This window comes from Aspergillus sydowii (genome assembly GCF_001890705.1).
Source record: "Aspergillus sydowii CBS 593.65 unplaced genomic scaffold ASPSYscaffold_5, whole genome shotgun sequence".
NCBI lineage: Eukaryota > Fungi > Ascomycota > Eurotiomycetes > Eurotiales > Aspergillaceae > Aspergillus > Aspergillus sydowii.
The window spans coordinates 1,993,395-2,011,679 of record NW_024467863.1 but is presented as its reverse complement, the minus strand read 5'-3'; the positions used below and the strand labels follow the sequence as shown (position 1 = coordinate 2,011,679).

Genomic DNA, 18,285 nt, shown 5'->3' with positions numbered 1-18,285 from the left:
ATTATGGGGCCATCGACCATGCAAAGTCCCACAATTCGGGCGCATTTACCCCGGATTGAGGATTGCGGAGAAGCTGTTCAATCAGACTCACTATAAATTTCACATTCCCCTGAAGAGTGGTGATCGACCGACAGCAGAAAGTGTGGGTTCGCGTTCAATATGCGGGTTGTTAAATATCTAGGCCTAGGAGTGGCCTGGGCCAGCGCGGCCTACGCAGCCCTTACAGCAACAGAAAACGACAACTCCATCACCCTCGAAAATAACCGACTGCGAGCCATATTCGACAAGACCAGGGGCAGCATCGTCGACATATACCTCGACGGGCAGGACCTCCTCGGCGAACAGGACGGCTCTACCGGTGTCGGACCCTACCTCGACTGCTACTGCACCCCATCCGGCTTCTATACCGCGGGGTCATCGAATCCCATAACCGAGTTGGTGCAGGGTACAGACTCAACGGGTACAAAATATGCCGGTATTATCCTGAACGATACATACACACCCACGGGCCAGGAATTCCAGCAATACTGGTTCCTGCGAGATGGCGAGACCGGGTTCCACATGTTCAGCCGACTGGCGTACTACAACGAGACGACGCCGTTTCTGCGGAACCTGCAGGAGTTCCGGACGCTGTTCCGCCCGAATACGGATTTGTGGACGCATTTGAGCTCGAGCGATATTCAGACTGCACCCTTGCCTAGTGACGAGGCGATTGATGAGCAGACGGATGTGCAGGATGCGACTTGGAGGTTTAATAATACGCCGGGTGATGCGTACTACAAGCAGTTCTCGGAGTACTTTACGAAGTATACCTTTTCTAACCGTATGTTCGGGAACTCTCTGGATACTGTATGAAACTGATTTTTGTCCGTTTTGCTAGAATGGCGAGATAATGACGTCCACGGGATGTACGCCGATGGGACTACCTCGAACGGGACTACATACGGAGCGTGGCTGGTAATGAACACAAAGGTAAGTTCTAGAAAACAACGAACATGAATGTATAGCTGACAGTGATTTAGGACACATACTACGGCGTATGTTATTTGCCCTCTGAATGCTCCATAACTAACAAATGCAGGGCCCGTTACACTCCGACCTCACAGTCGACGGCATAGTCTACAACTACATTGTATCGAACCACCACGGCGAAGGCACCCCAAACATCACCAACGGATTCGACCGTACATTCGGCCCGCAGTTCTATCTTTTCAACGGAGGCAAGTCCGCTTCGTTGGAGAAACTCCGAGACGAGGCGAGAGCCATCGCGCGGCCTGACTGGAATGTCGAATTCTACGACTCCATCGCGAAGCACGTTATCGGATACGTTCCTTCTTCACAGCGAGGCAGCGTCAAAGGGTCCATCAAGCTCCCGCGAGATGCCAGAAATGCAATCGCTATTCTCACAGTGGACGGGCAGTATTTCCAGGACAACTCCGTAGTCCCTTCATCGTATCAATACTGGGCTGAAATCGACAAGAACGGGCACTTCAGCATCGACCATGTAACAGAGGGCAAGTACCGACTCACCGTATACGCAGACGGAATCTTCGGCGACTTCACCCGCGACGGCATCGCAATCAAGGCCGGGAGGCAAAGCACCATCAAAGAGAAATGGGTCGCCGAATCCGCAGGAACCGAAATCTGGCGTCTCGGAACCCCAGATAAATCATCTGGCGAGTTCCGACGCGGACTCGCCCGGGATCAGACACACCCGCTCCAGCCTCCAGAGTACTTGATCTACTGGGGCGCATACGACTGGACGTCAGACTTCCCCGACGGAATCGACTACACGATTGGGGAAAGCGACCCAGCAGTCGACTTCCACACCGTGCACTGGTCCGTCTTCGGTCCAACGGCCGATAACCCCGTCGCCGAATACAACACCACGCATGACTGGAAGATCCGCTTCGCCTTGACAGCGAAGCAACTGCACGCACGCAAGACAGCTACGTTAACGATCCAGCTCGCCGGGGCCAAAGCCGCGTCCGGAAACACAGATGTGTATAATGCCTCGGAGCCGTACGCGAATCTCCCGCTGGAGAGTTACATCAATGAAATCGAAGAACCTCTGACGATGGTCATCGGGTTTAATCAGTCGAGCAGCTGTATTGTGCGCTCGGCTGTAAGTTGTTACCAGGTCCGCTCACGACTGGAGTTCCCGGTTGAGTGGTTGAAGGTTGGCGAGAATTTATTAACTCTGCATCTCCCGTATAATGCGACGAATACGGAGACGGCGGTTTTGCCGACGAGTGTGTATGTACAGTATGATGCGTTGCGATTGGAGGTTAAATAAGTTAAATAGTGGTTTGAGAGTAAATTCCTATAATAGTACATCTTCTGGCTACGTAATGTGATAGCATACCAGACATTCTTAGCGGCGCAGAGTTGGCACGACATATGGCTCTAACAGAGGGAGGCACTGGGCCCAGGGGCGGTCAACTCGATTGTGCAGTGTATGTTGATCAGCGCCAGAGTATCAAGTGCACAACAACTTTAAAGCTGGCGTTGGCAGCCGAGGTTGTTTGATTAGTGATGGGCAGTATTCGGTTATTCCACTTATCCACCCAAGTTCTCTGAATTTTGCCCGTTGATACACATGTTCAAGACCTTCTGTCTGTATTCGTACTTTCTACAGATATTCACACCATATCGACATACGATATCGCCCTTTTATAGGAAATAGAAGGTATTTGTCTCTATAGAGCCGATCAACGGCATGACCTCACTAGCTTCCCCAAACGGAAATAGCCTCGGCTCCCCGGAAACGGATATTTAATTGGCGGCCACTGATTGGCTGGTTAATATGGATCTGGGGTACATTTGGCAGCGTCGAAACTCAACAAAGTCCGGTTACTGGTTAGCGGTTAAGTGGGATTACCTAGGCACTCTGCAGTCGAGTCGCGTCTGTGAATCTTGTGAAACGCTCTTTTCTCACCTTCCCTCCCCTTCTCTTCCCACTCCAGTTCTCTTCCTCTCCCAACCTCGTCCTCAACCTCATCCTCAACCACGATACTTCACACCATGTCCAAGACATTCACCCGCGCCGAAGTCGCCCAGCACACCACCGAGGACTCCCTTTGGTGCATCATCGACCACCGCGTCTACGACCTCACCGACTTCCTCGACGCCCACCCGGGCGGCAGCGTCGTGCTCGCTCAGATCGCAGGCAAAGACGCAACAACCGACTTCTACAACCTGCACCGCCAGGACGTCCTCACGAAGTACCGCTCGCAGCTCTGCATCGGGACAATCGCCGACGAGACACCGGAAGTCATCGAGCCGACGGCGACGTCGCTGAGTCCAGTCCCCTACGCTGAGCCATTATGGCTCCGTCCTGGGTTCAAGAGCCCGTACTATAAGGAGAGCCATCGCCGGCTGCAGAAGGCGATTAGGGAGTTTACGGCGCTCCATATTACGGCTGAGGCGCAGGAAAAGGAGCGCGATGGGTCGTATATCAGCCAGGAACTTATTGATAAGATGGCGGAGACTAATGTGCTGGCCATGAGATTGGGGCCTGGGAAGCATCTGCATGGGCGGAAGTTGTTGGGTGGTGTCGTTGATGGGAAGGAGTTTGATTACCTGCATGATTTGATTATCGCACAGGAGATGGTCCGAGTTAATGCAAGAGGTAGGCATACCTACTTGTCCAATTGTTTTGTGTTGAATGCTGACTCTGGTGCAGGTTTCCAGGATGGCAATATGGCCGGCATGGTGATCAGTTTGACAGCCGTGCAGAGCTGGCTGCGGAATGAGCCGCTCCGACAGAAGGTCACGGAAGAAGTCCTCTCAGGGAAGAAGAAGATGTGTCTTGCTGTCACAGAGGCATTCGCTGGTAGTGATGTCGCCGGCTTGAGAACGACGGCGGAGAAGACTCCAGATGGCAAACACTACATCGTCAACGGAACCAAGTACGTCCTCTTCCCTATCAATCGCTTCATGCTAGGCATATACTAATATTCCCAGGAAATGGATCACCAACGGCATGTGGGCCGATTATTTCGTAACCGCGTGCCGCACAGAAAAGGGCTTCTCGGTTCTGCTCATCCCGCGCGACGACAACGTCGAGACAAGCCAGATCAAGACCTCATACTCGACCACCGCCGGAACAGCCTTCGTCGAGTTCAACAACGTCAAGGTTCCCGCCGAGAACCTTCTCGGCGAGGAGCACAAGGGTTTCATCGTGGTCATGTCCAACTTCAACCACGAGCGCTTCATGATGGTGTGCGCGGTTGTCCGCGCCAGCATGAACGTCGTCGAGGAGTGCATGAAGTGGTGTAACCAGCGCATTGTTTTCGGGAAGAGACTGGTCGACCAGCCTGTGATCCGACAGAAGTATGTCTACTCCCTTCCTTATCCCCTGTCCATACTGTAGAAAGCGATTTTTGATGCTAACGGCTCCAGGCTCGCTCGAATGATCTCCCTAACAGAGTCAAACCAAGCCTGGCTCGAATCCATCGCCTACCAAATGTGCAACATGACCTACGCCGAACAGTCCAAGCATCTGGGCGGACCTATCGGTCTCCTAAAGTCCCACGTCACGCGGTGCGCAGGCGAGATCGCTGAACAGGCCACGAATATCTTCGGCGGGCGTGGTATCACACAGTCCGGAATGGGCAGAGTCATCGAGATGTTCAACCGGACGTACAAGTTTGATTCCATCCTCGGTGGGACGGAGGAGATCCTGGCGGACTTGGGTGTGAGGCAGGCGTTTAAGAAATTCCCGAAGGCGATGCTGTAAATAGATAAGCGGTTTTAGAGTAAATAGTTGGTTTTGTACTACTTTCAATGTGTCATGATTACGGATAATTAATTGGAATCCCAAGTCATACTTAACATGCCGACCAACATCGCCAGGACCGTCAAACTACCGGGGCCTATGACACACAATAAAGCTGAGCGTCTAGGCAGCGCTATTCCACCAGACTATGACCAAGAGACTCAGCCCTGTAGCCGAGTAGTTATGCTAATGGTGTTCGTATCTGATGCGGTGCGCTGGTATGAGTTGACCCGCGGTATGTACCTGACATTATATTTCCCAGTGGTCAGGTTCAGTGATATGGAAAATATCATTCGCTAGAACTCTTTATGCCATGCATATTTCTATCTTCCCTCACAACTCCCACTCTATGAAGCCTGTAACCGACCTATGCCGTCCCAGAAGCGGCTGTCACTGCTCTGCTTCCATGCTCGATTCGATCTTCCGAATAACCCTTGCCGGGTTCCCAGCAACAAAATGGAACGGAGGAACGTCCTGCAGCGAGTTAGCAAAGCGATATAAGCAGAAGCAGGGAGCATTAGCTGATATCCATACCTTAGTCACAACAGAGCCTGCCCCAACTGTACTTCCTCGCCCAATCCTCACACCGGCAAGGATGATGGCACTCCCCCCAATCCACACATCATCCTCAATGTGGATTTCTTTACCGGCCTCGGGCCCCTCGAGTCCACGCCGCTCAGCCGGATCCATTGGATGCGTCGCACCGTAGATACGAATGTGAGGACCGAAAAGCACCCGCTCGCCAATTGTAATCAAGCACGTGTCGAGAACGGTCGTGTCGAAGTTGATGAAGGTGCCGGCTCCAACTTTGAAGTTCAGCCCGTGGTCGACAGAAATTGGCGGATCGACGACGGGGTCTGTCTTTTCGAAGAGTTTTTCGTCGGCGGCCGGGTCTGGGTTTACTGGTGGCATTGGGCGAGTGTCGCAAACGATGCTGGTGCGATTGTTAGCTTGCGCTCATGAAAGTTGCTGTATTTGCGCCGGGACTCACTCTCGCCATAGCTCGACACGCCGCCGCCGAGAAACTGGCCCAGCCTCGTTGAACTTTTTACAAGCTTCTTTGCATCGCTCGCGATTAGCCTGCAAATCGGCGTCCCAGGCCCAGTAGAGCTCGCCGTTGAGCATCTTCTGCCATTCTTTCGAGGTAGCCATAATGATTCGTAGTGAGGATGAGTATGCGGATAAATTGGAAAATGAGGGGAATGCCCCTCCACTTTATAACCTGTGGCTATGCGATCAGCTGGGGTTGTCTGCTTGGTTGACGCTTTTGCCTCTCGCATCTACGGTCTCAGACCCAGTGCCCCACCGGTTGGTGATACTTCCTGAATAGGCAGGTGGCGGCACCTCCGACCGGACTCCCGACCAGCGCCACAGGACAACATCTTCAACTATACAGGGCAATCAAATTATCAGGAAATCATGCTGTCGAGTCAGTTCCGGGAAGCACGTCTACTCCAGTCAGTGAATGTCAATGAGAACACACTTTGGGAAGTAGCGGACTTACAAAATCTCGCCAGGAAATGTTCTCCTCGTGGCCAGGCGCCTGTGCAGAGCGAGCTGCCCACAGCTGCTTCAAAAGATCGGTCGGTACAGGGTTGCGCATCTCAGATCGCCGTTCTATTTCTCGGTACCTTGCAAGAACATAATATTGTGAATGCGGAGAAAGCGAGTCCGCGCCTGCCATGAACAGCGGAAGGATTAACAGCTCAATCAGGCTGCAGTCGGCAGGAATATCAGCCGTCGAATCTAGAATCTTTGCGACAGCTTCTTGTATCTCGGGGCTTCTTGCCGGCCGCAATGGGTCCAGCAATCGGTGTACATGCAGTATACAGGCAAACTGAAACGCCACGGCCACCTTCAGCCAACGCGGGTCTGCGCTCGGGTACGTTTTGTCTCTAGGATTCCAGGAGTACAGTTCCCGGTTTGCGAGCAGTAGTGTGGAACGAAAGTCGTCGTCAGTTGTCCAGCCATTCTTGTATTCCTTTGCTTTGTCCATAACTCGTCCAATGACCAGGAAGATCTCTCGTGGGCAACCATTGACCAGTTCGAATCTATCACCACTGGCGCTGGCGACCATCTCGCGGATATCTTGGGTGAAGCAGAGGCGTCTGGTCCCAGCAAAGGCGCGGATAATATCTAGCCTGCTGCTATTAGCGTGTCAATATAAAGTCTTCAAGCGGGCTTACCAGGCAAGATTTCCTATGAAGAAAACAGCTCTCTGTCGGCGACCGTTAAATCCCTCTCCAGCGAGAATGCTTTTACACACAGACATTGCGCCTGTGATATGAACCCCATGCTCAGATATCCCAGTTTCCGCAATCTGCCATCCGTTAGTATCTATTGTTCTGACTCAGGTGTTACCTACATCATGCAGTAGTAAAATTTGGATCGTTGCGAAGATAGCATCCTGCTCCCCCTCCGATAGCGACGTAGTCTGGCTTTTGTAGATCTGCTCGCCCAAAGCGCGGATCGCTTTCATTCTATACTCAACGGCGGTCGTTTCATGCATGGTGGTATCCTCAGTAAGTCTCCCAAGATGCACGGCAGAAAACCCCAGAACGGCATATAGCAGCCCGATTTGCTTTTTAGCTAAGGGTATAATGTACGCTCTGTAGGGGTTATCCTGCTTGTCCCCAATCTCGGCCAGCTGGTGGGGGCAAATAAAGTTATCATCTGGGCTACATCAGTACTGTTTGAATACAGTCACTTCGCAACCATACAGTGATGAATAAGAGTCTTGGTCTGACTTGATTTAAGCAACGTCGCAATGTCCTCCTCGACCGGCGTAGAGTCCACCAACATGGCATCGATCGTCAACCGCTTCGACCTCCGCGGCTCAGGCATAGGCGGGGTAGACCCGGCGCTGTGAAACGTATCCAGGGGCTCCTCGACTGAATTTGGACTCTCTTGCGCCGGCGCCTGCACCTGCGGTTGCGCGTGCGTTTGGTCGGGGAAGTCCTTTTCAGCCGCAGGAATGCGTGCATCTTTCCACTTCCCGCGACTGGCAATACCGCAGAAGCGGAATTGGTCGGGATACCCGCGACATACAAGGCCCTTTGAAATACAGCGCTGGCAGCTGGGTCGGCCGCGGTCACATTTGCGACATTTTTCCCGACAGGTCATGCAGGCGGGGCCTGGTGTTGGTTGGTTAGCCTGATGTCCACAGACCGGGATCGGAGGGGGAGCGGCATACCGGCGCGGGGCATTGTGTGCGGAAGGTTACACAGGCAGATCGGAGACCAGCGGCTGTGCGGTAAGGTTGAGTTTAATGATCGCGATGAGTCTGTACTGTCTGCGCATTTTGGTTTGGTCGTGGTCCTTCAGGCTCAGCGCTGGAGTTGTTCCTAGTGGAGCTCATCGCGCTATTCCCTTTGGGGAATCTTCGGCGTCTCGCAGTATACAGTATGGACATAATGTATTTTTGCAACTGATCGTGGATATCTCTAACATGAACGCCTGATTGGAGACTAAGCTGTCTTTTAATACCCTGACAGCATCTGTGGAATGTGTAAGTCACCTTAACTGAACCAATCCGCTCTCTCCTAAGTCATAGTCGCAGTGATTTGATACTCGGTCATCAGCCCGTTCAGGCCCCTTCATATCCATGACATCCCTGCCACTTGATCTGGGAAAATATCATCATGTTCTGGTTATCATAGAAGTATCCATGTCTACCTTCTATGTTCCACGCGACAAATCCATTTTAACGCCGAGATCAACAGTATTATTTCCTCCTTTCCATCTGCTTCAAAACTGCCGCGCGCTTCTCCTCCCACTCATCCCATACAATGGAAAACACAGCAGTATGTCTCCCCCTCACTTCGCCAGCAGTCCCATTCCTCTTTTCAAGGGCATCAACAGAAAGTCCCAATGGCCCGGGAAACGCCCTGTCCCAGCGCAGTACTCCTTCAAGGGTAAAGCCCATGCGCAGGGCAACCTTCTTTGACGCCTCGTTGGCTGTATGACACTTCCACTCAATACGCCTCAGCCCTAATCCACCCAGAGAAGGCGGGTCGAGTGTGTAACACAGTAAAAGACCAATAGCATTGCTCGCGACATGCGTACGCTGGAACGACGGGAAGATCACAATCCCTATCTCGGTAGAAGCATTGTCAGTGTTTGTGCCTGTCAGGGCGATTGTCCCTGCGTAGTTTGCACTAGGGCCCTGTTCATGACCCTGTTCCTGGCCCTGTCCGGGGCGTTCTTGCGTGTAGGTCTTGTCGATAATGGTATAGAGGCACTCGCCTGGTACCGCAGCGATGTGTTCTTTGTATACCTTCTGGAAAAACTCTTCATCTGTGGAAATATCCGGGAACAGGACGTATTGGAATAGCTCCGGATGGGCTCTTTTCTGTTCCATGAATTTTGCAATGTGATGCTCGGGCTGGATGCAGTTCGTTACAACCTTTCTGTCAGAGCGATAATGGGCTGGTCTTACATGGAACGGTTCGAGAGACACGAGGTCATTCTCGAGGCGAGGTTGCCCGTAGCAGAAAGAGAACTCGGACATTGTTGGTTAAGGTAATTTTTTATTTTTCCTCTGTTTGTTTCTTGTCCTGTTGAGGAGTGCAATGTGCTTGCTGACAGCCCCTCCTTCACAGGGCATAAACCGGCCTAACCTGTTTGGTATTTATGAACCTGAAACTGGAGATTGAACATTGAACTACATGTATAAATTGTGCATAAAGTATTATGTACATTTGAACACCCGTTAATTGCACCAGACCACAGTATTGATCTTCAACGACCGCGCTATCTTCATAGTACAGGCCCAGCAAGGGCCTTGGCCCGTTCGAATCAGTGCATTCATCCCACGCATAGCACATACTGCACGAGCCAGAGCCTCAGCTCCATGACCGGTAGCATTCATGACAAGTAAATCGGCCGCACGAGCTTCTGCGAATACATCGTCGTCTATAAGCTTGTCTGGAGTCCAGGTATCTGCTGAGTATATTTCCAGCTCGCGGGCATGGATAGGGTGTCCTGCGGGATCAGATGGCTGGCATTGAGGTGCAACGACGAAGACCGGGGTGGCCCGTAAAGGGACCTCAACGGTGGTCAATTTATTCACTTCAAATATAATTCTCGCTGAACATCCGGCCGCTTGTTCTTCCCCTGGAGGCTTGAGATAGATAGCTTTCAGGGTGTATTGACTCGTATCTCGGACTGGAAGCTCAGGCGTGGTCCAGTTCTCGGGGTCCTTGCTCTCGACTATATAAGAAGCTGCATCTTCATTGTCGAGGTATTCTGGTAATCCGTCGCTGCTCTGTAACTCTGGTGGCACGCGCTCTCCACCTACCAACACCCATTTGGTCGTGCTGTCACACTCAGTCTCCTCGTCTGCATCCAGCATGACAGAATAGCAGGGCCCTATCCAGCCAGCCAGCGATCCTATGCCCGAGATGCCACCCAAGACGCGGCCCATCACTGTATGGATTGGCCAATATGAGATATCTCCCAGGATCAGCCCATGGCTGGCGGTCGGCGGGACACCGAGAGAAAGAGAAGGGGTGCATAGGGTCAAGCACGCCATCAGATTGTACGCAAAGAACCTCCCTGGTAGCACCAAGCCATACAACCAATCGTGGATAATGGCCGGCAAGTTCTCTTCTCCTCCAGCATGGAGACGTGCGTAGATGCCCCCAATCCGCTGCGTAACTTCAGCAACATGCGGCCATTCGATTTTCTTCGCAAACTCTACCAGTCCTTCCTCTTGACGTTCATGTACGTTGGAAAGGGACTTCATAACTCCGTCCGCAAAGTCATAGTCCCAGTCCTTTCGATCCCTCAAAGCTTCGTGCTGCTCCACTTTGTTATCCAGCTTCACTGCGCTGAGAAACTCATCCGCAAGGGCCACTCGCGCTTCCACGACCTTGTTCCCCAGGTACTTCTTGTCCTCCTCTGTTGTTGCAACGGAATGGGCCTGCTCATAGGCTTGTAGTCCTTTCTTCAATGCACCTCGTCCCGTCTGTGCTTCGGCCAGGAGTTCCCAGGCCTCCCAGTCATCAGGGGCATATCGAGTCAAGTATTTGGCCTCCAGCGAAAGTTCCGCGTACCGCATCTCCGAGTCCTCCTCGTCCCCTACAAGTGCGTCGAGCTCGGCTGTCCTGCGAAGCGCCCGGCATTTTCTGCGCCGGTATTCGACGTTGGCAGGGTCAATAACAATAGCCTCTTCGAGAGTTTCTGCAGCGACATCTGGCCGGGTATCCTCCATGAACTTTTCAGCCATTCGAACCAGCACCTCTGCCTCTATACGCTCTTCTGAGGAGACATCCTTTGCTGGTGGCATCGGCAGCTCGTCGCTAATCTTCAAATCGACATTGTGTATCCACAGTTCATACACAATCAACGACGCAACAACCTGGAGCGACATCCCATCCATTTGGCCCTGTTCATTTGACTGCGTGCTGGTGCTCCTATCCAAACGCCTCGCAACCTCACCTGTGATTACCATCTGCCAGAAGAAGCCCATAATCCCCAATATCCCTTCTCCCTGTAGATTGGTCCACTCCTGCGCAATAGTAAATCGTTTGGCGAAATTCTTGAACGTATCTCCCCGATTCAGCACAGCAAGACAAACATCCAGCATCGCATCAATGCTATTCTCCCCGTCCGCAATTGCGAGCGCAGAGTCCCCTACAAATTGTCCAAGGTCTGCCTCGTCGTAGTCCAGGTTCTCACCCAGTGGCCTTCCCTTATCTTCGTTGCGCAGCTCATCCAGCCGTCTAAGCAGTTCCTTCGCTCCTGGCTCTGGGAGGTCACCAACGTGGTAAAGATGGTTCTTTTCAGCATCTCCGAGTCCAGAGCCGTGAATCTGCTCGTAGTCCCACAGTTCTATCCCGTATCCTTGCACCGTCACCGTTCCGGGATGTACATGGTGGTACTCCGGATTCGCCTCGCGGTCGAAATACCGGACAACTTCATATTCGGGGGCGTCGTTGCCAAGGTCACTCGCGGCTGTCTTCCGTCTGAGAATATGCTTTTTGATCCAGTATAGCTCTATCTCATGCAGTCAGCCTCGAATCAAGCATGAATTTAAACCAGGAACGGTTGGAATTATAAGGACTTACCAAATGCAGGGTGCTCACACCGGGGGGATTCCTCATGCACCGGCCCTACATCGCCGGCAATAGAAATAGCAGCGGACACCTTGCTGCTATCCTTGGTCGGTCCAGTCAACGATACCTCTAGACTTCCTTTCCGTTTAGCAGCAATGTGACCTGCTGCGTCTTCCGGTATATGGTTTCTCTTGTCCTCTCTGGTGTCCCTATTATGCGCGCTCTCGCCACTGTCGTTTCCAGTCTCAATGGTATTGGTACTGTTGTCGTTCTCCGTATTAGATACGAAGTCGGAACTTCCATTCTCTTCAAGGTTCATTTTCTCTTTATCGTCGGTATGCCTCTCTTCGGAAGAAAAACACATTGTTCTCACGGTTACACTGTTTGCAAAATGTTGTAGGATACGAGGACAGATAGAAAGCAGCAAACTTCAGAAAGAAGTGCGGGGAGTAAAATGGCCTCAATTATACTATATATAACTTTGCGCATCCATTTACTATTCCTTTTCAAGTGGCAGCCTAGACTGTAGCAGCGCCTCATTAATCAAACTCCGGAATGAAGGTGTCGCGTGGGAGATACAAACAGCCTCGGAAGCCGCTTGGGCAGCGTACTAGGTCGACCCGCGCAGAGAGAATACGAGTTTTTTCAGGCGACAGACACTCAATCGGTCTTAGTATCAGAGTACACGAGTTAAAAATACTACACAAAAGTTAGTTAAACGAGCCTGTTAATTGTGGCTGAGTCCGCTGGTCTCATGATGGACGCTCGGTTAAGCCAGGCATTGCACCGGTTCAGGGACGTCTTCGGCATGAAACCAGTTGCAAAATGTGCTACGACCTTCCAAGTATTACATTTATAACAACGACAAGATATCTCGTGGTAGAATATGGATCATCGATAGGCGGACCCTTACGGCTGCGGCCCGCCAGTGTGGGTCTGTCTCATTGTCCGGGTCGCATTAGGGCTGGAATGTCCATCCGTGGATATGCGGCCTCGTCCATCCAACCAGGGCCTTCCCGTGTGTTACACAAACTATGACATTGCGGATGGCAGTTCGGATGCGGAATCTGATAAGTAGGTGTATGGCTTTCTCGTTCAAGGTATGACGCAGACCACTCTCATGGCTGAACGATTTGAGCTCTTCCTGGTGTGCATATACCCACAGGGAGATCACGCTCGCAACCATGTTCATTATTCATTCTGGATCATTTTAGAAAGGTACAGTAATTTTCAACGTCAACTCTTAATCACCACTTGGCTTTCAGGCCTGGTACAGGTGGACCCTGGAAAGCTAGGCTCTCATCCGGCTGTGCCCCGACAGCCCTGACGTGCTCCAGATACTCTTTCAGCTCTTCGGAGTCTCTGGCCCCTATGGTTATGGCAGCATGGCTCAGGCCGCTTGACTCGTCATGGAACCATCCGTTAACGATCATACTGCCTTTGCGCATTTCATCCGCAAACCTCGCCTCGAAAACATCTCGCGAGCACCTAAACTCCACCTTAATCCCAGCAGCCTCGTAAAGGCCTCGCTCGGTAAAATTCCCTCTGAGAGGCCCCAGGTGGAACGAACCAGTTACACGGACGTTGAGGTCGATAATCAAGTGCTCCCCGGACCGCTCGTCAGTAATAATATCCACGCCAGCAGGGCCATAGTACCCCTTGCCATGTAGAAATGTTGCCGCCTTCTCCATAATTGGATGAAATGTGGCTCTGAGCTGCTCCTGCTGCTTGTACGCGATCATCCCACCAATCCAGCGTCCGTGCTCATCAAACAGCTGCTCGCTACAAGATGTGAAACGAGCGTGTCCAGTCTTTGAAACGAAAAATGCCAGCGCCACGGTTGACCCAGGGATGAGGTCCTGAAGGACAATGGAGCATGGGTATAAGTGATGATTAAATTCGTTAAGCCCATGTAGCATTTCGCTTAGTCCTGCTGTGAGCGCAGTCTTCACTTCGTTCCTTTCCGCTTCCGTGGCGACGGCAAAGGCACCGCGGCCACCAAGAGACTGTGGAAGTTTAATCATGAAGGGTAGTTGGCGCTTTTCAATTGAGTTGATCATTCGTGATACCTCCTTTGCCGAAAGAACCGGGTCGTCAGAGCTGGTCAAGCAGGTGTCGATCACCTCAGATCTGGGCGTTGGCAAGCCAGACAAAGCAAGCCCGCGTTTCGACAAGATCTCATAATGGGTCTCAGGGTTAATGAGATGAGGCAGATTCGAAAGACAGTCTGTTGGTAGCTGGACTGAAATCTGCGCGCCGGCATCCAAGGGTATGCCTTTCAAGTTGCTGGCAAAGGTTAAACTCGGCTGTTGCTCGCGAGGTAACTGCGAATATGTCCGATGGAAGTCGACATGGCGGCGCAGCGCTTGCGCATCTGTGACCTGCTGGCACATGCTATCCTCTGTCTCTTTTCCTCTGTGGCTTGAAGCAAAATCCAGGACGACGACTGGCATCTGACCGGCGGAAAACGCGGTCCGCTGGGGATACAGGCTCCGTTCAATGGCGGACGCCCCTTCTTCATTACCCTGTTGCAATTTATATCCATAGATGAACTTGGTTAATGAGCCGTGCGGGTTATACTTGAAATCCAGCGGATAATATACGAGCACTAGATTCGGGTCGCTATCATTGTTTTCCGAGTAGAGGTCACGCAGGGTGTAGTCGAGGCTGACGGTACTTGTGGGAGCCATTTTGCTGGATTGATAGTCACTGCAAATAATTTCGAACGAAGGAATGCATAGTCCTTATCGAACGGCCCTATATCCAGATCCATGGTTGACGGTGGAGCTGTCCGTTTCCGGGTGTGGAACAATGTGACGCTGCGGGATATGCCCTCGAGTCCGTGCATCACCGATGACACAAACATCTAGAACTGGCTCTTCAGATCTGTGTTGCCCCAGTTTTATCTCGCCATGGACAATGGATCTAAGTGGCTGGAGTAACATCATGCTTAATATAGGTCTGAATTACAGGGACTTTATGTGGGCGATTGATCAACTCAACCCCTCCATGAGAGTATAAATACTTTTATATGACTCCGGGATCGGAGAACGGCCTCTCTACTTGTCTTAGACATCATTCTTTCCATATACTTTCTAGATGAGTCCCAGTGCTCGGAGCTCAGTCCTAGTCGAGGAGCATCTCAAACCGTTCAATAACCCCGTACTGCTCTTCGTCGGTAAGACGCAAGTTCTCCGTATAATAAGAACCATCTCTGAGACGCGCATGAACAAGAGCCCTCTGATTCTTCGGACCAATCGCCGTTTCAATGGTCTTGCTTATCCCATGTAACGGGTACGCCACCAGCCCTACTCCGGCTGCACAATAATGCGTCGTCAGTTACGTGTTGGCATGGACAAAGCGTAAGTAGATTACATACCTGAAGGGACCTTCGTAGCGAGTCCAATCGTCCCTTTCATGAATCCCTTGGCTGCACCGACCACTCCCTGCGCTTTAGCACCTTTGACAGGCTCAGTGAAGAGTCCCGTAAAGCCATCGCTCATACCATCAATGAAATTTTTCCCACCAAACACAGCCCCAGATTTCCAATCTTTGACAGTGCCGTATTCCTTTGGCTGTTCGCCGTATAATTTAGGCACCTGCCGGAACCCCTCGGCTGCCGCATGGGGAATGTCCACCACCACACCTTTGAAATACGTCCCAGTGAATTTGCCAAATCCCTTCATTGTTGCAGAAGCCATGTTCCCTGCTGTAGTTAATGACCTGATAGCCTGGTTACCGTTAGGCTTCGCGTTGTCTGTTCTGTCCTGTATATTTGATCCTCCTGCTGCTACAGCATTCCATGAGTCGTTAGTTGAAGACCTGCTTATAGGCACGGATTGTGGACGCAAACTCCCTTCTCCTGAGGGCTTCAGTGAGCGACCGCGTCTATATTCCTTGTAGGGGTTGTATATTAGCTCCCCCGTGGAAAGCAACATACTCGATCCGGTTGCGACAGACGCAGATAGAATGCCTGTTAACGGATCCCAGCGGCGGTTCTCGATAAAGATAGGGCTAATTTCATAGCTGTAGATTAACGTTAGTTGCAACATACCAGTGAGTTAGCTACCCTGACAGAGGAAAATGCTTGCGTACCACCGAAGTTGTTTCTCCTGTATCTTCATGTTCTCGACCAATATGTGGACAGCTGCTTTTGATAAGTTGAATTTCCGTCTGCCCTTTCTCAATGTCCAAACCGCCGCTTGATCAGGCATCACACTGCATCTCATCTTCTCCAATGGTAGATGGGCGTAGAACGATTCCACTGCTGCCGTCACGCCACGCTCCGCCCGCATCTTCTCTGCAATATTGTGTGCAGCAGCCCTCGCTTTGGCGGTGAGACAAAATCCAATAGCAGCGGCCAGATCCTGGGATGTGAGTGAGGCATAAGGCAGCGGTCTAGGACCTGCACCCGATCTGGCAATCATATGGCCCCAGAAAGGCTGGCTGAACGAAGGCGTAAGCATAAATACAGACTTAGGACTGTCTAGTGGAATCAACACTTACTCTCCAAAGAATGGCACTACGACAGTTGGTCGCCCATTTCTCAGGCCACAGGCAGTTGTCCCAGCACCACCGTGGTGGACAACGGCAGCCACGCGTTGGAATAACCACTCATGTGGACAATCATCTATGTATAATATGTTCTCATTTTTGTCTCCAGACATTTTGCTCCACCCTTTCGATATGATGGCGCGGACCCCAGTCTTCGAGACTGCTTCAAGGATGGTGTCCATAAGCCCTTCAGGGTTGTCGACCACAACGCTACCAAAGCCAATGTAGACCGGAGACGGTCCAGAGTTCAGGAACTCTTCTAACTCGGCTGGTGGGCTGTATACCGGAGCTTCTCTGAAGAAAAAGCCACAGACATCTGGGAATGTCAGTGCGGTTATTGCAAAGCTACTAAACAAAACAATACATACCAATATGAGATGGCCAGTCCCGTGCCTTTGGCATCAGGGCAGGGGACCAGCAGTAGGTGCAAGGAATCTTTAAGGCTTCAGCCAAGCAAGGACCTTGCGTTGCAGGAATGGGGTCCAAGCCTATCGAAACACGCCATCGATTAACAACATCGCCCAGACTGATTGACGGTCAGTTCTCGAAAACTAAGTGAGACGAAAGAATGGGTTAAATACCCCTGCCAGGTTAACCACTCCACCACTCCATATGAAACCCAATTGGCCGTGGTCGGACTCATCGACGATGTACTCAAATTCGCGAGCGGATGTGGAAACGCCCTGGTGCTGCTCCATGGCATGGTAAACATGAGATGAACAGGGATCCCCAATGCCTGCGCGCAGTGGATATGAGCAAAGCTAGGCGGGTTAGCAATAATTGCATCTGCCACAAAGGGACATTGTGTTTGGGGATCATCGTCGATACAAGATCTCCAGCACCCGTCAAGCATTGCCGCTACCATGGTCTGCTTCTTGCGGATTTCACCCTGGCGCACTGTCTTCATCTGCGGTATTAAGCCCGGGTTCTTGACCATGAATGCCATGAGTTCGGCAGGGTCCCCGCCAATAGGAAAGAATTCCAATCCTGATGCATGAACGAAGTCTGCAAATACATCATGTGTGGCGATACGGACTCGGTGACCATTGCTCTTTAATGCAGCTCCGAGCGCAATGAACGGCTGCACGTCACCCCTACTCCCCACTATCTGTATAACTATGTTGAGCTTGAATTCACAGGACGTAGCCGTTGTGGAAGGCGTAGTATCGACGTAGTCGGGGGGCGGGTTCTGAAGATCTTCTTGTTGCAAGTCGATTATCTTGGCGAGTGTCCTGGCGACTTTAGATTCCAGATTGATATCGACGCGACCATTGGCTGGATTCGATTGGACCTGATTAGTTTGGCTGCATTTATGGAATCCGGATCTGTGCAGTGGCACGCACCTTGCAAACTGCCAGCTTCTTCGGTCAATTGTTCCTCCACAAAGGGTGAGTATGGCGGCGGAGGTTGCGCGTCAACGGGGATGTTCCCGGGCAGTTCCACTGGTTCATCGCTATGAAGCGGAGGAGATGTCATCTTCAATATCAAACGTAGACATGGGTTGAAGCCAGAGGGCGATCGTGCCGGTTTATGTAAGGCCTGGACTTATTTTGTCACCTGTCGGAAAAGGGTCTTTCACCGCACAACAGCAGATAGTTAAGTGGGTACGAGAGCTCAAATCTGATTTACATCATTACACGGCAGCAAATGGTAGTTGAGACAGGGAGAATATCTCTGTCGCTTCATACTTTGGTGGGCATACAATACGAATACGAGGACCAGGTGCTGTGGTGGGGTTGGAATCCGTCAGGGGGTTGCCATGGGTTGCCACCACAGCGCAGGCAGCTGAATAAATATGCCTTCCACTAGTGTTTCTGACTCGATAAAAACCAGGACTATCCTTATGATCCAAATGGGCAGGTCGGCGCCAATGCTGCTGTTCTGGCACAGCTT

At 51.6% G+C, this 18,285-nt stretch overlaps 8 protein-coding genes across 8 annotated transcripts; 2 read left to right on the top strand and 6 right to left on the bottom strand.

Moving 5' to 3' along the window:
- Positions 1-159: 159 nt before the first annotated feature.
- On the top strand, positions 160-2,296 carry rglB (polysaccharide lyase family 4 protein; the record flags this gene model as incomplete). Its single annotated transcript, XM_040842040.1, has 4 exons — positions 160-823; positions 881-972; positions 1,023-1,037; positions 1,082-2,296. The coding sequence occupies 4 exons, from the start codon at positions 160-162 to the stop codon at positions 2,294-2,296; spliced, it is 1,986 nt and encodes a 661-aa protein (XP_040702971.1).
- A 728-nt stretch (positions 2,297-3,024) lies between these two features.
- On the top strand, positions 3,025-4,741 carry ASPSYDRAFT_151197 (acyl-CoA dehydrogenase family protein; the record flags this gene model as incomplete). The annotated part of the gene is made up of 4 exons (XM_040842081.1): positions 3,025-3,631; positions 3,686-3,911; positions 3,967-4,335; positions 4,405-4,741. 4 exons carry the CDS (start codon positions 3,025-3,027, stop codon positions 4,739-4,741), a joined length of 1,539 nt encoding a protein of 512 aa, XP_040702970.1.
- A 429-nt stretch (positions 4,742-5,170) lies between these two features.
- On the bottom strand, positions 5,171-5,932 carry ASPSYDRAFT_151988 (sugar O-acetyltransferase; the record flags this gene model as incomplete). Its single annotated transcript, XM_040842155.1, has 3 exons — positions 5,171-5,254; positions 5,366-5,714; positions 5,772-5,932. 3 exons carry the CDS (start codon positions 5,930-5,932, stop codon positions 5,171-5,173), a joined length of 594 nt encoding a protein of 197 aa, XP_040702969.1.
- A 124-nt stretch (positions 5,933-6,056) lies between these two features.
- Positions 6,057-8,245, bottom strand: ASPSYDRAFT_1002181 (uncharacterized protein). The gene is made up of 6 exons (XM_040839712.1): positions 7,974-8,245; positions 7,501-7,914; positions 7,146-7,453; positions 6,967-7,100; positions 6,285-6,921; positions 6,057-6,229 (listed from the first exon to the last, which is right to left on the bottom strand). The coding sequence occupies exons 1-6, from the start codon at positions 7,984-7,986 to the stop codon at positions 6,182-6,184; spliced, it is 1,554 nt and encodes a 517-aa protein (XP_040702968.1). The 5' UTR covers positions 7,987-8,245; the 3' UTR covers positions 6,057-6,181.
- On the bottom strand, positions 8,125-9,358 carry ASPSYDRAFT_45583 (GNAT family N-acetyltransferase). Its single transcript, XM_040847072.1, has 2 exons — positions 9,219-9,358; positions 8,125-9,164 (listed from the first exon to the last, which is right to left on the bottom strand). Exons 1-2 carry the CDS (start codon positions 9,288-9,290, stop codon positions 8,505-8,507), a joined length of 732 nt encoding a protein of 243 aa, XP_040702967.1. The 5' UTR covers positions 9,291-9,358; the 3' UTR covers positions 8,125-8,504.
- A 133-nt stretch (positions 9,359-9,491) lies between these two features.
- On the bottom strand, positions 9,492-12,157 carry ASPSYDRAFT_89874 (uncharacterized protein; the record flags this gene model as incomplete). Its single annotated transcript, XM_040852236.1, has 2 exons — positions 9,492-11,779; positions 11,851-12,157. 2 exons carry the CDS (start codon positions 12,155-12,157, stop codon positions 9,492-9,494), a joined length of 2,595 nt encoding a protein of 864 aa, XP_040702966.1.
- Positions 12,158-13,085: 928 nt separating this feature from the next.
- Positions 13,086-14,528, bottom strand: ASPSYDRAFT_151108 (putative solid-state culture specific protein; the record flags this gene model as incomplete). Its single annotated transcript, XM_040842071.1, has 1 exon — positions 13,086-14,528. One exon carries the CDS (start codon positions 14,526-14,528, stop codon positions 13,086-13,088), a length of 1,443 nt encoding a protein of 480 aa, XP_040702965.1.
- A 216-nt stretch (positions 14,529-14,744) lies between these two features.
- ASPSYDRAFT_45580 (putative sterol glucosyltransferase) lies at positions 14,745-18,008 on the bottom strand. Its single transcript, XM_040847071.1, has 7 exons — positions 17,736-18,008; positions 16,974-17,667; positions 16,761-16,918; positions 16,345-16,708; positions 15,934-16,284; positions 15,218-15,864; positions 14,745-15,155 (listed from the first exon to the last, which is right to left on the bottom strand). The coding sequence occupies exons 1-7, from the start codon at positions 17,866-17,868 to the stop codon at positions 14,965-14,967; spliced, it is 2,538 nt and encodes an 845-aa protein (XP_040702964.1). The 5' UTR covers positions 17,869-18,008; the 3' UTR covers positions 14,745-14,964.
- Between the last annotated feature and the right edge of the window lie 277 nt (positions 18,009-18,285).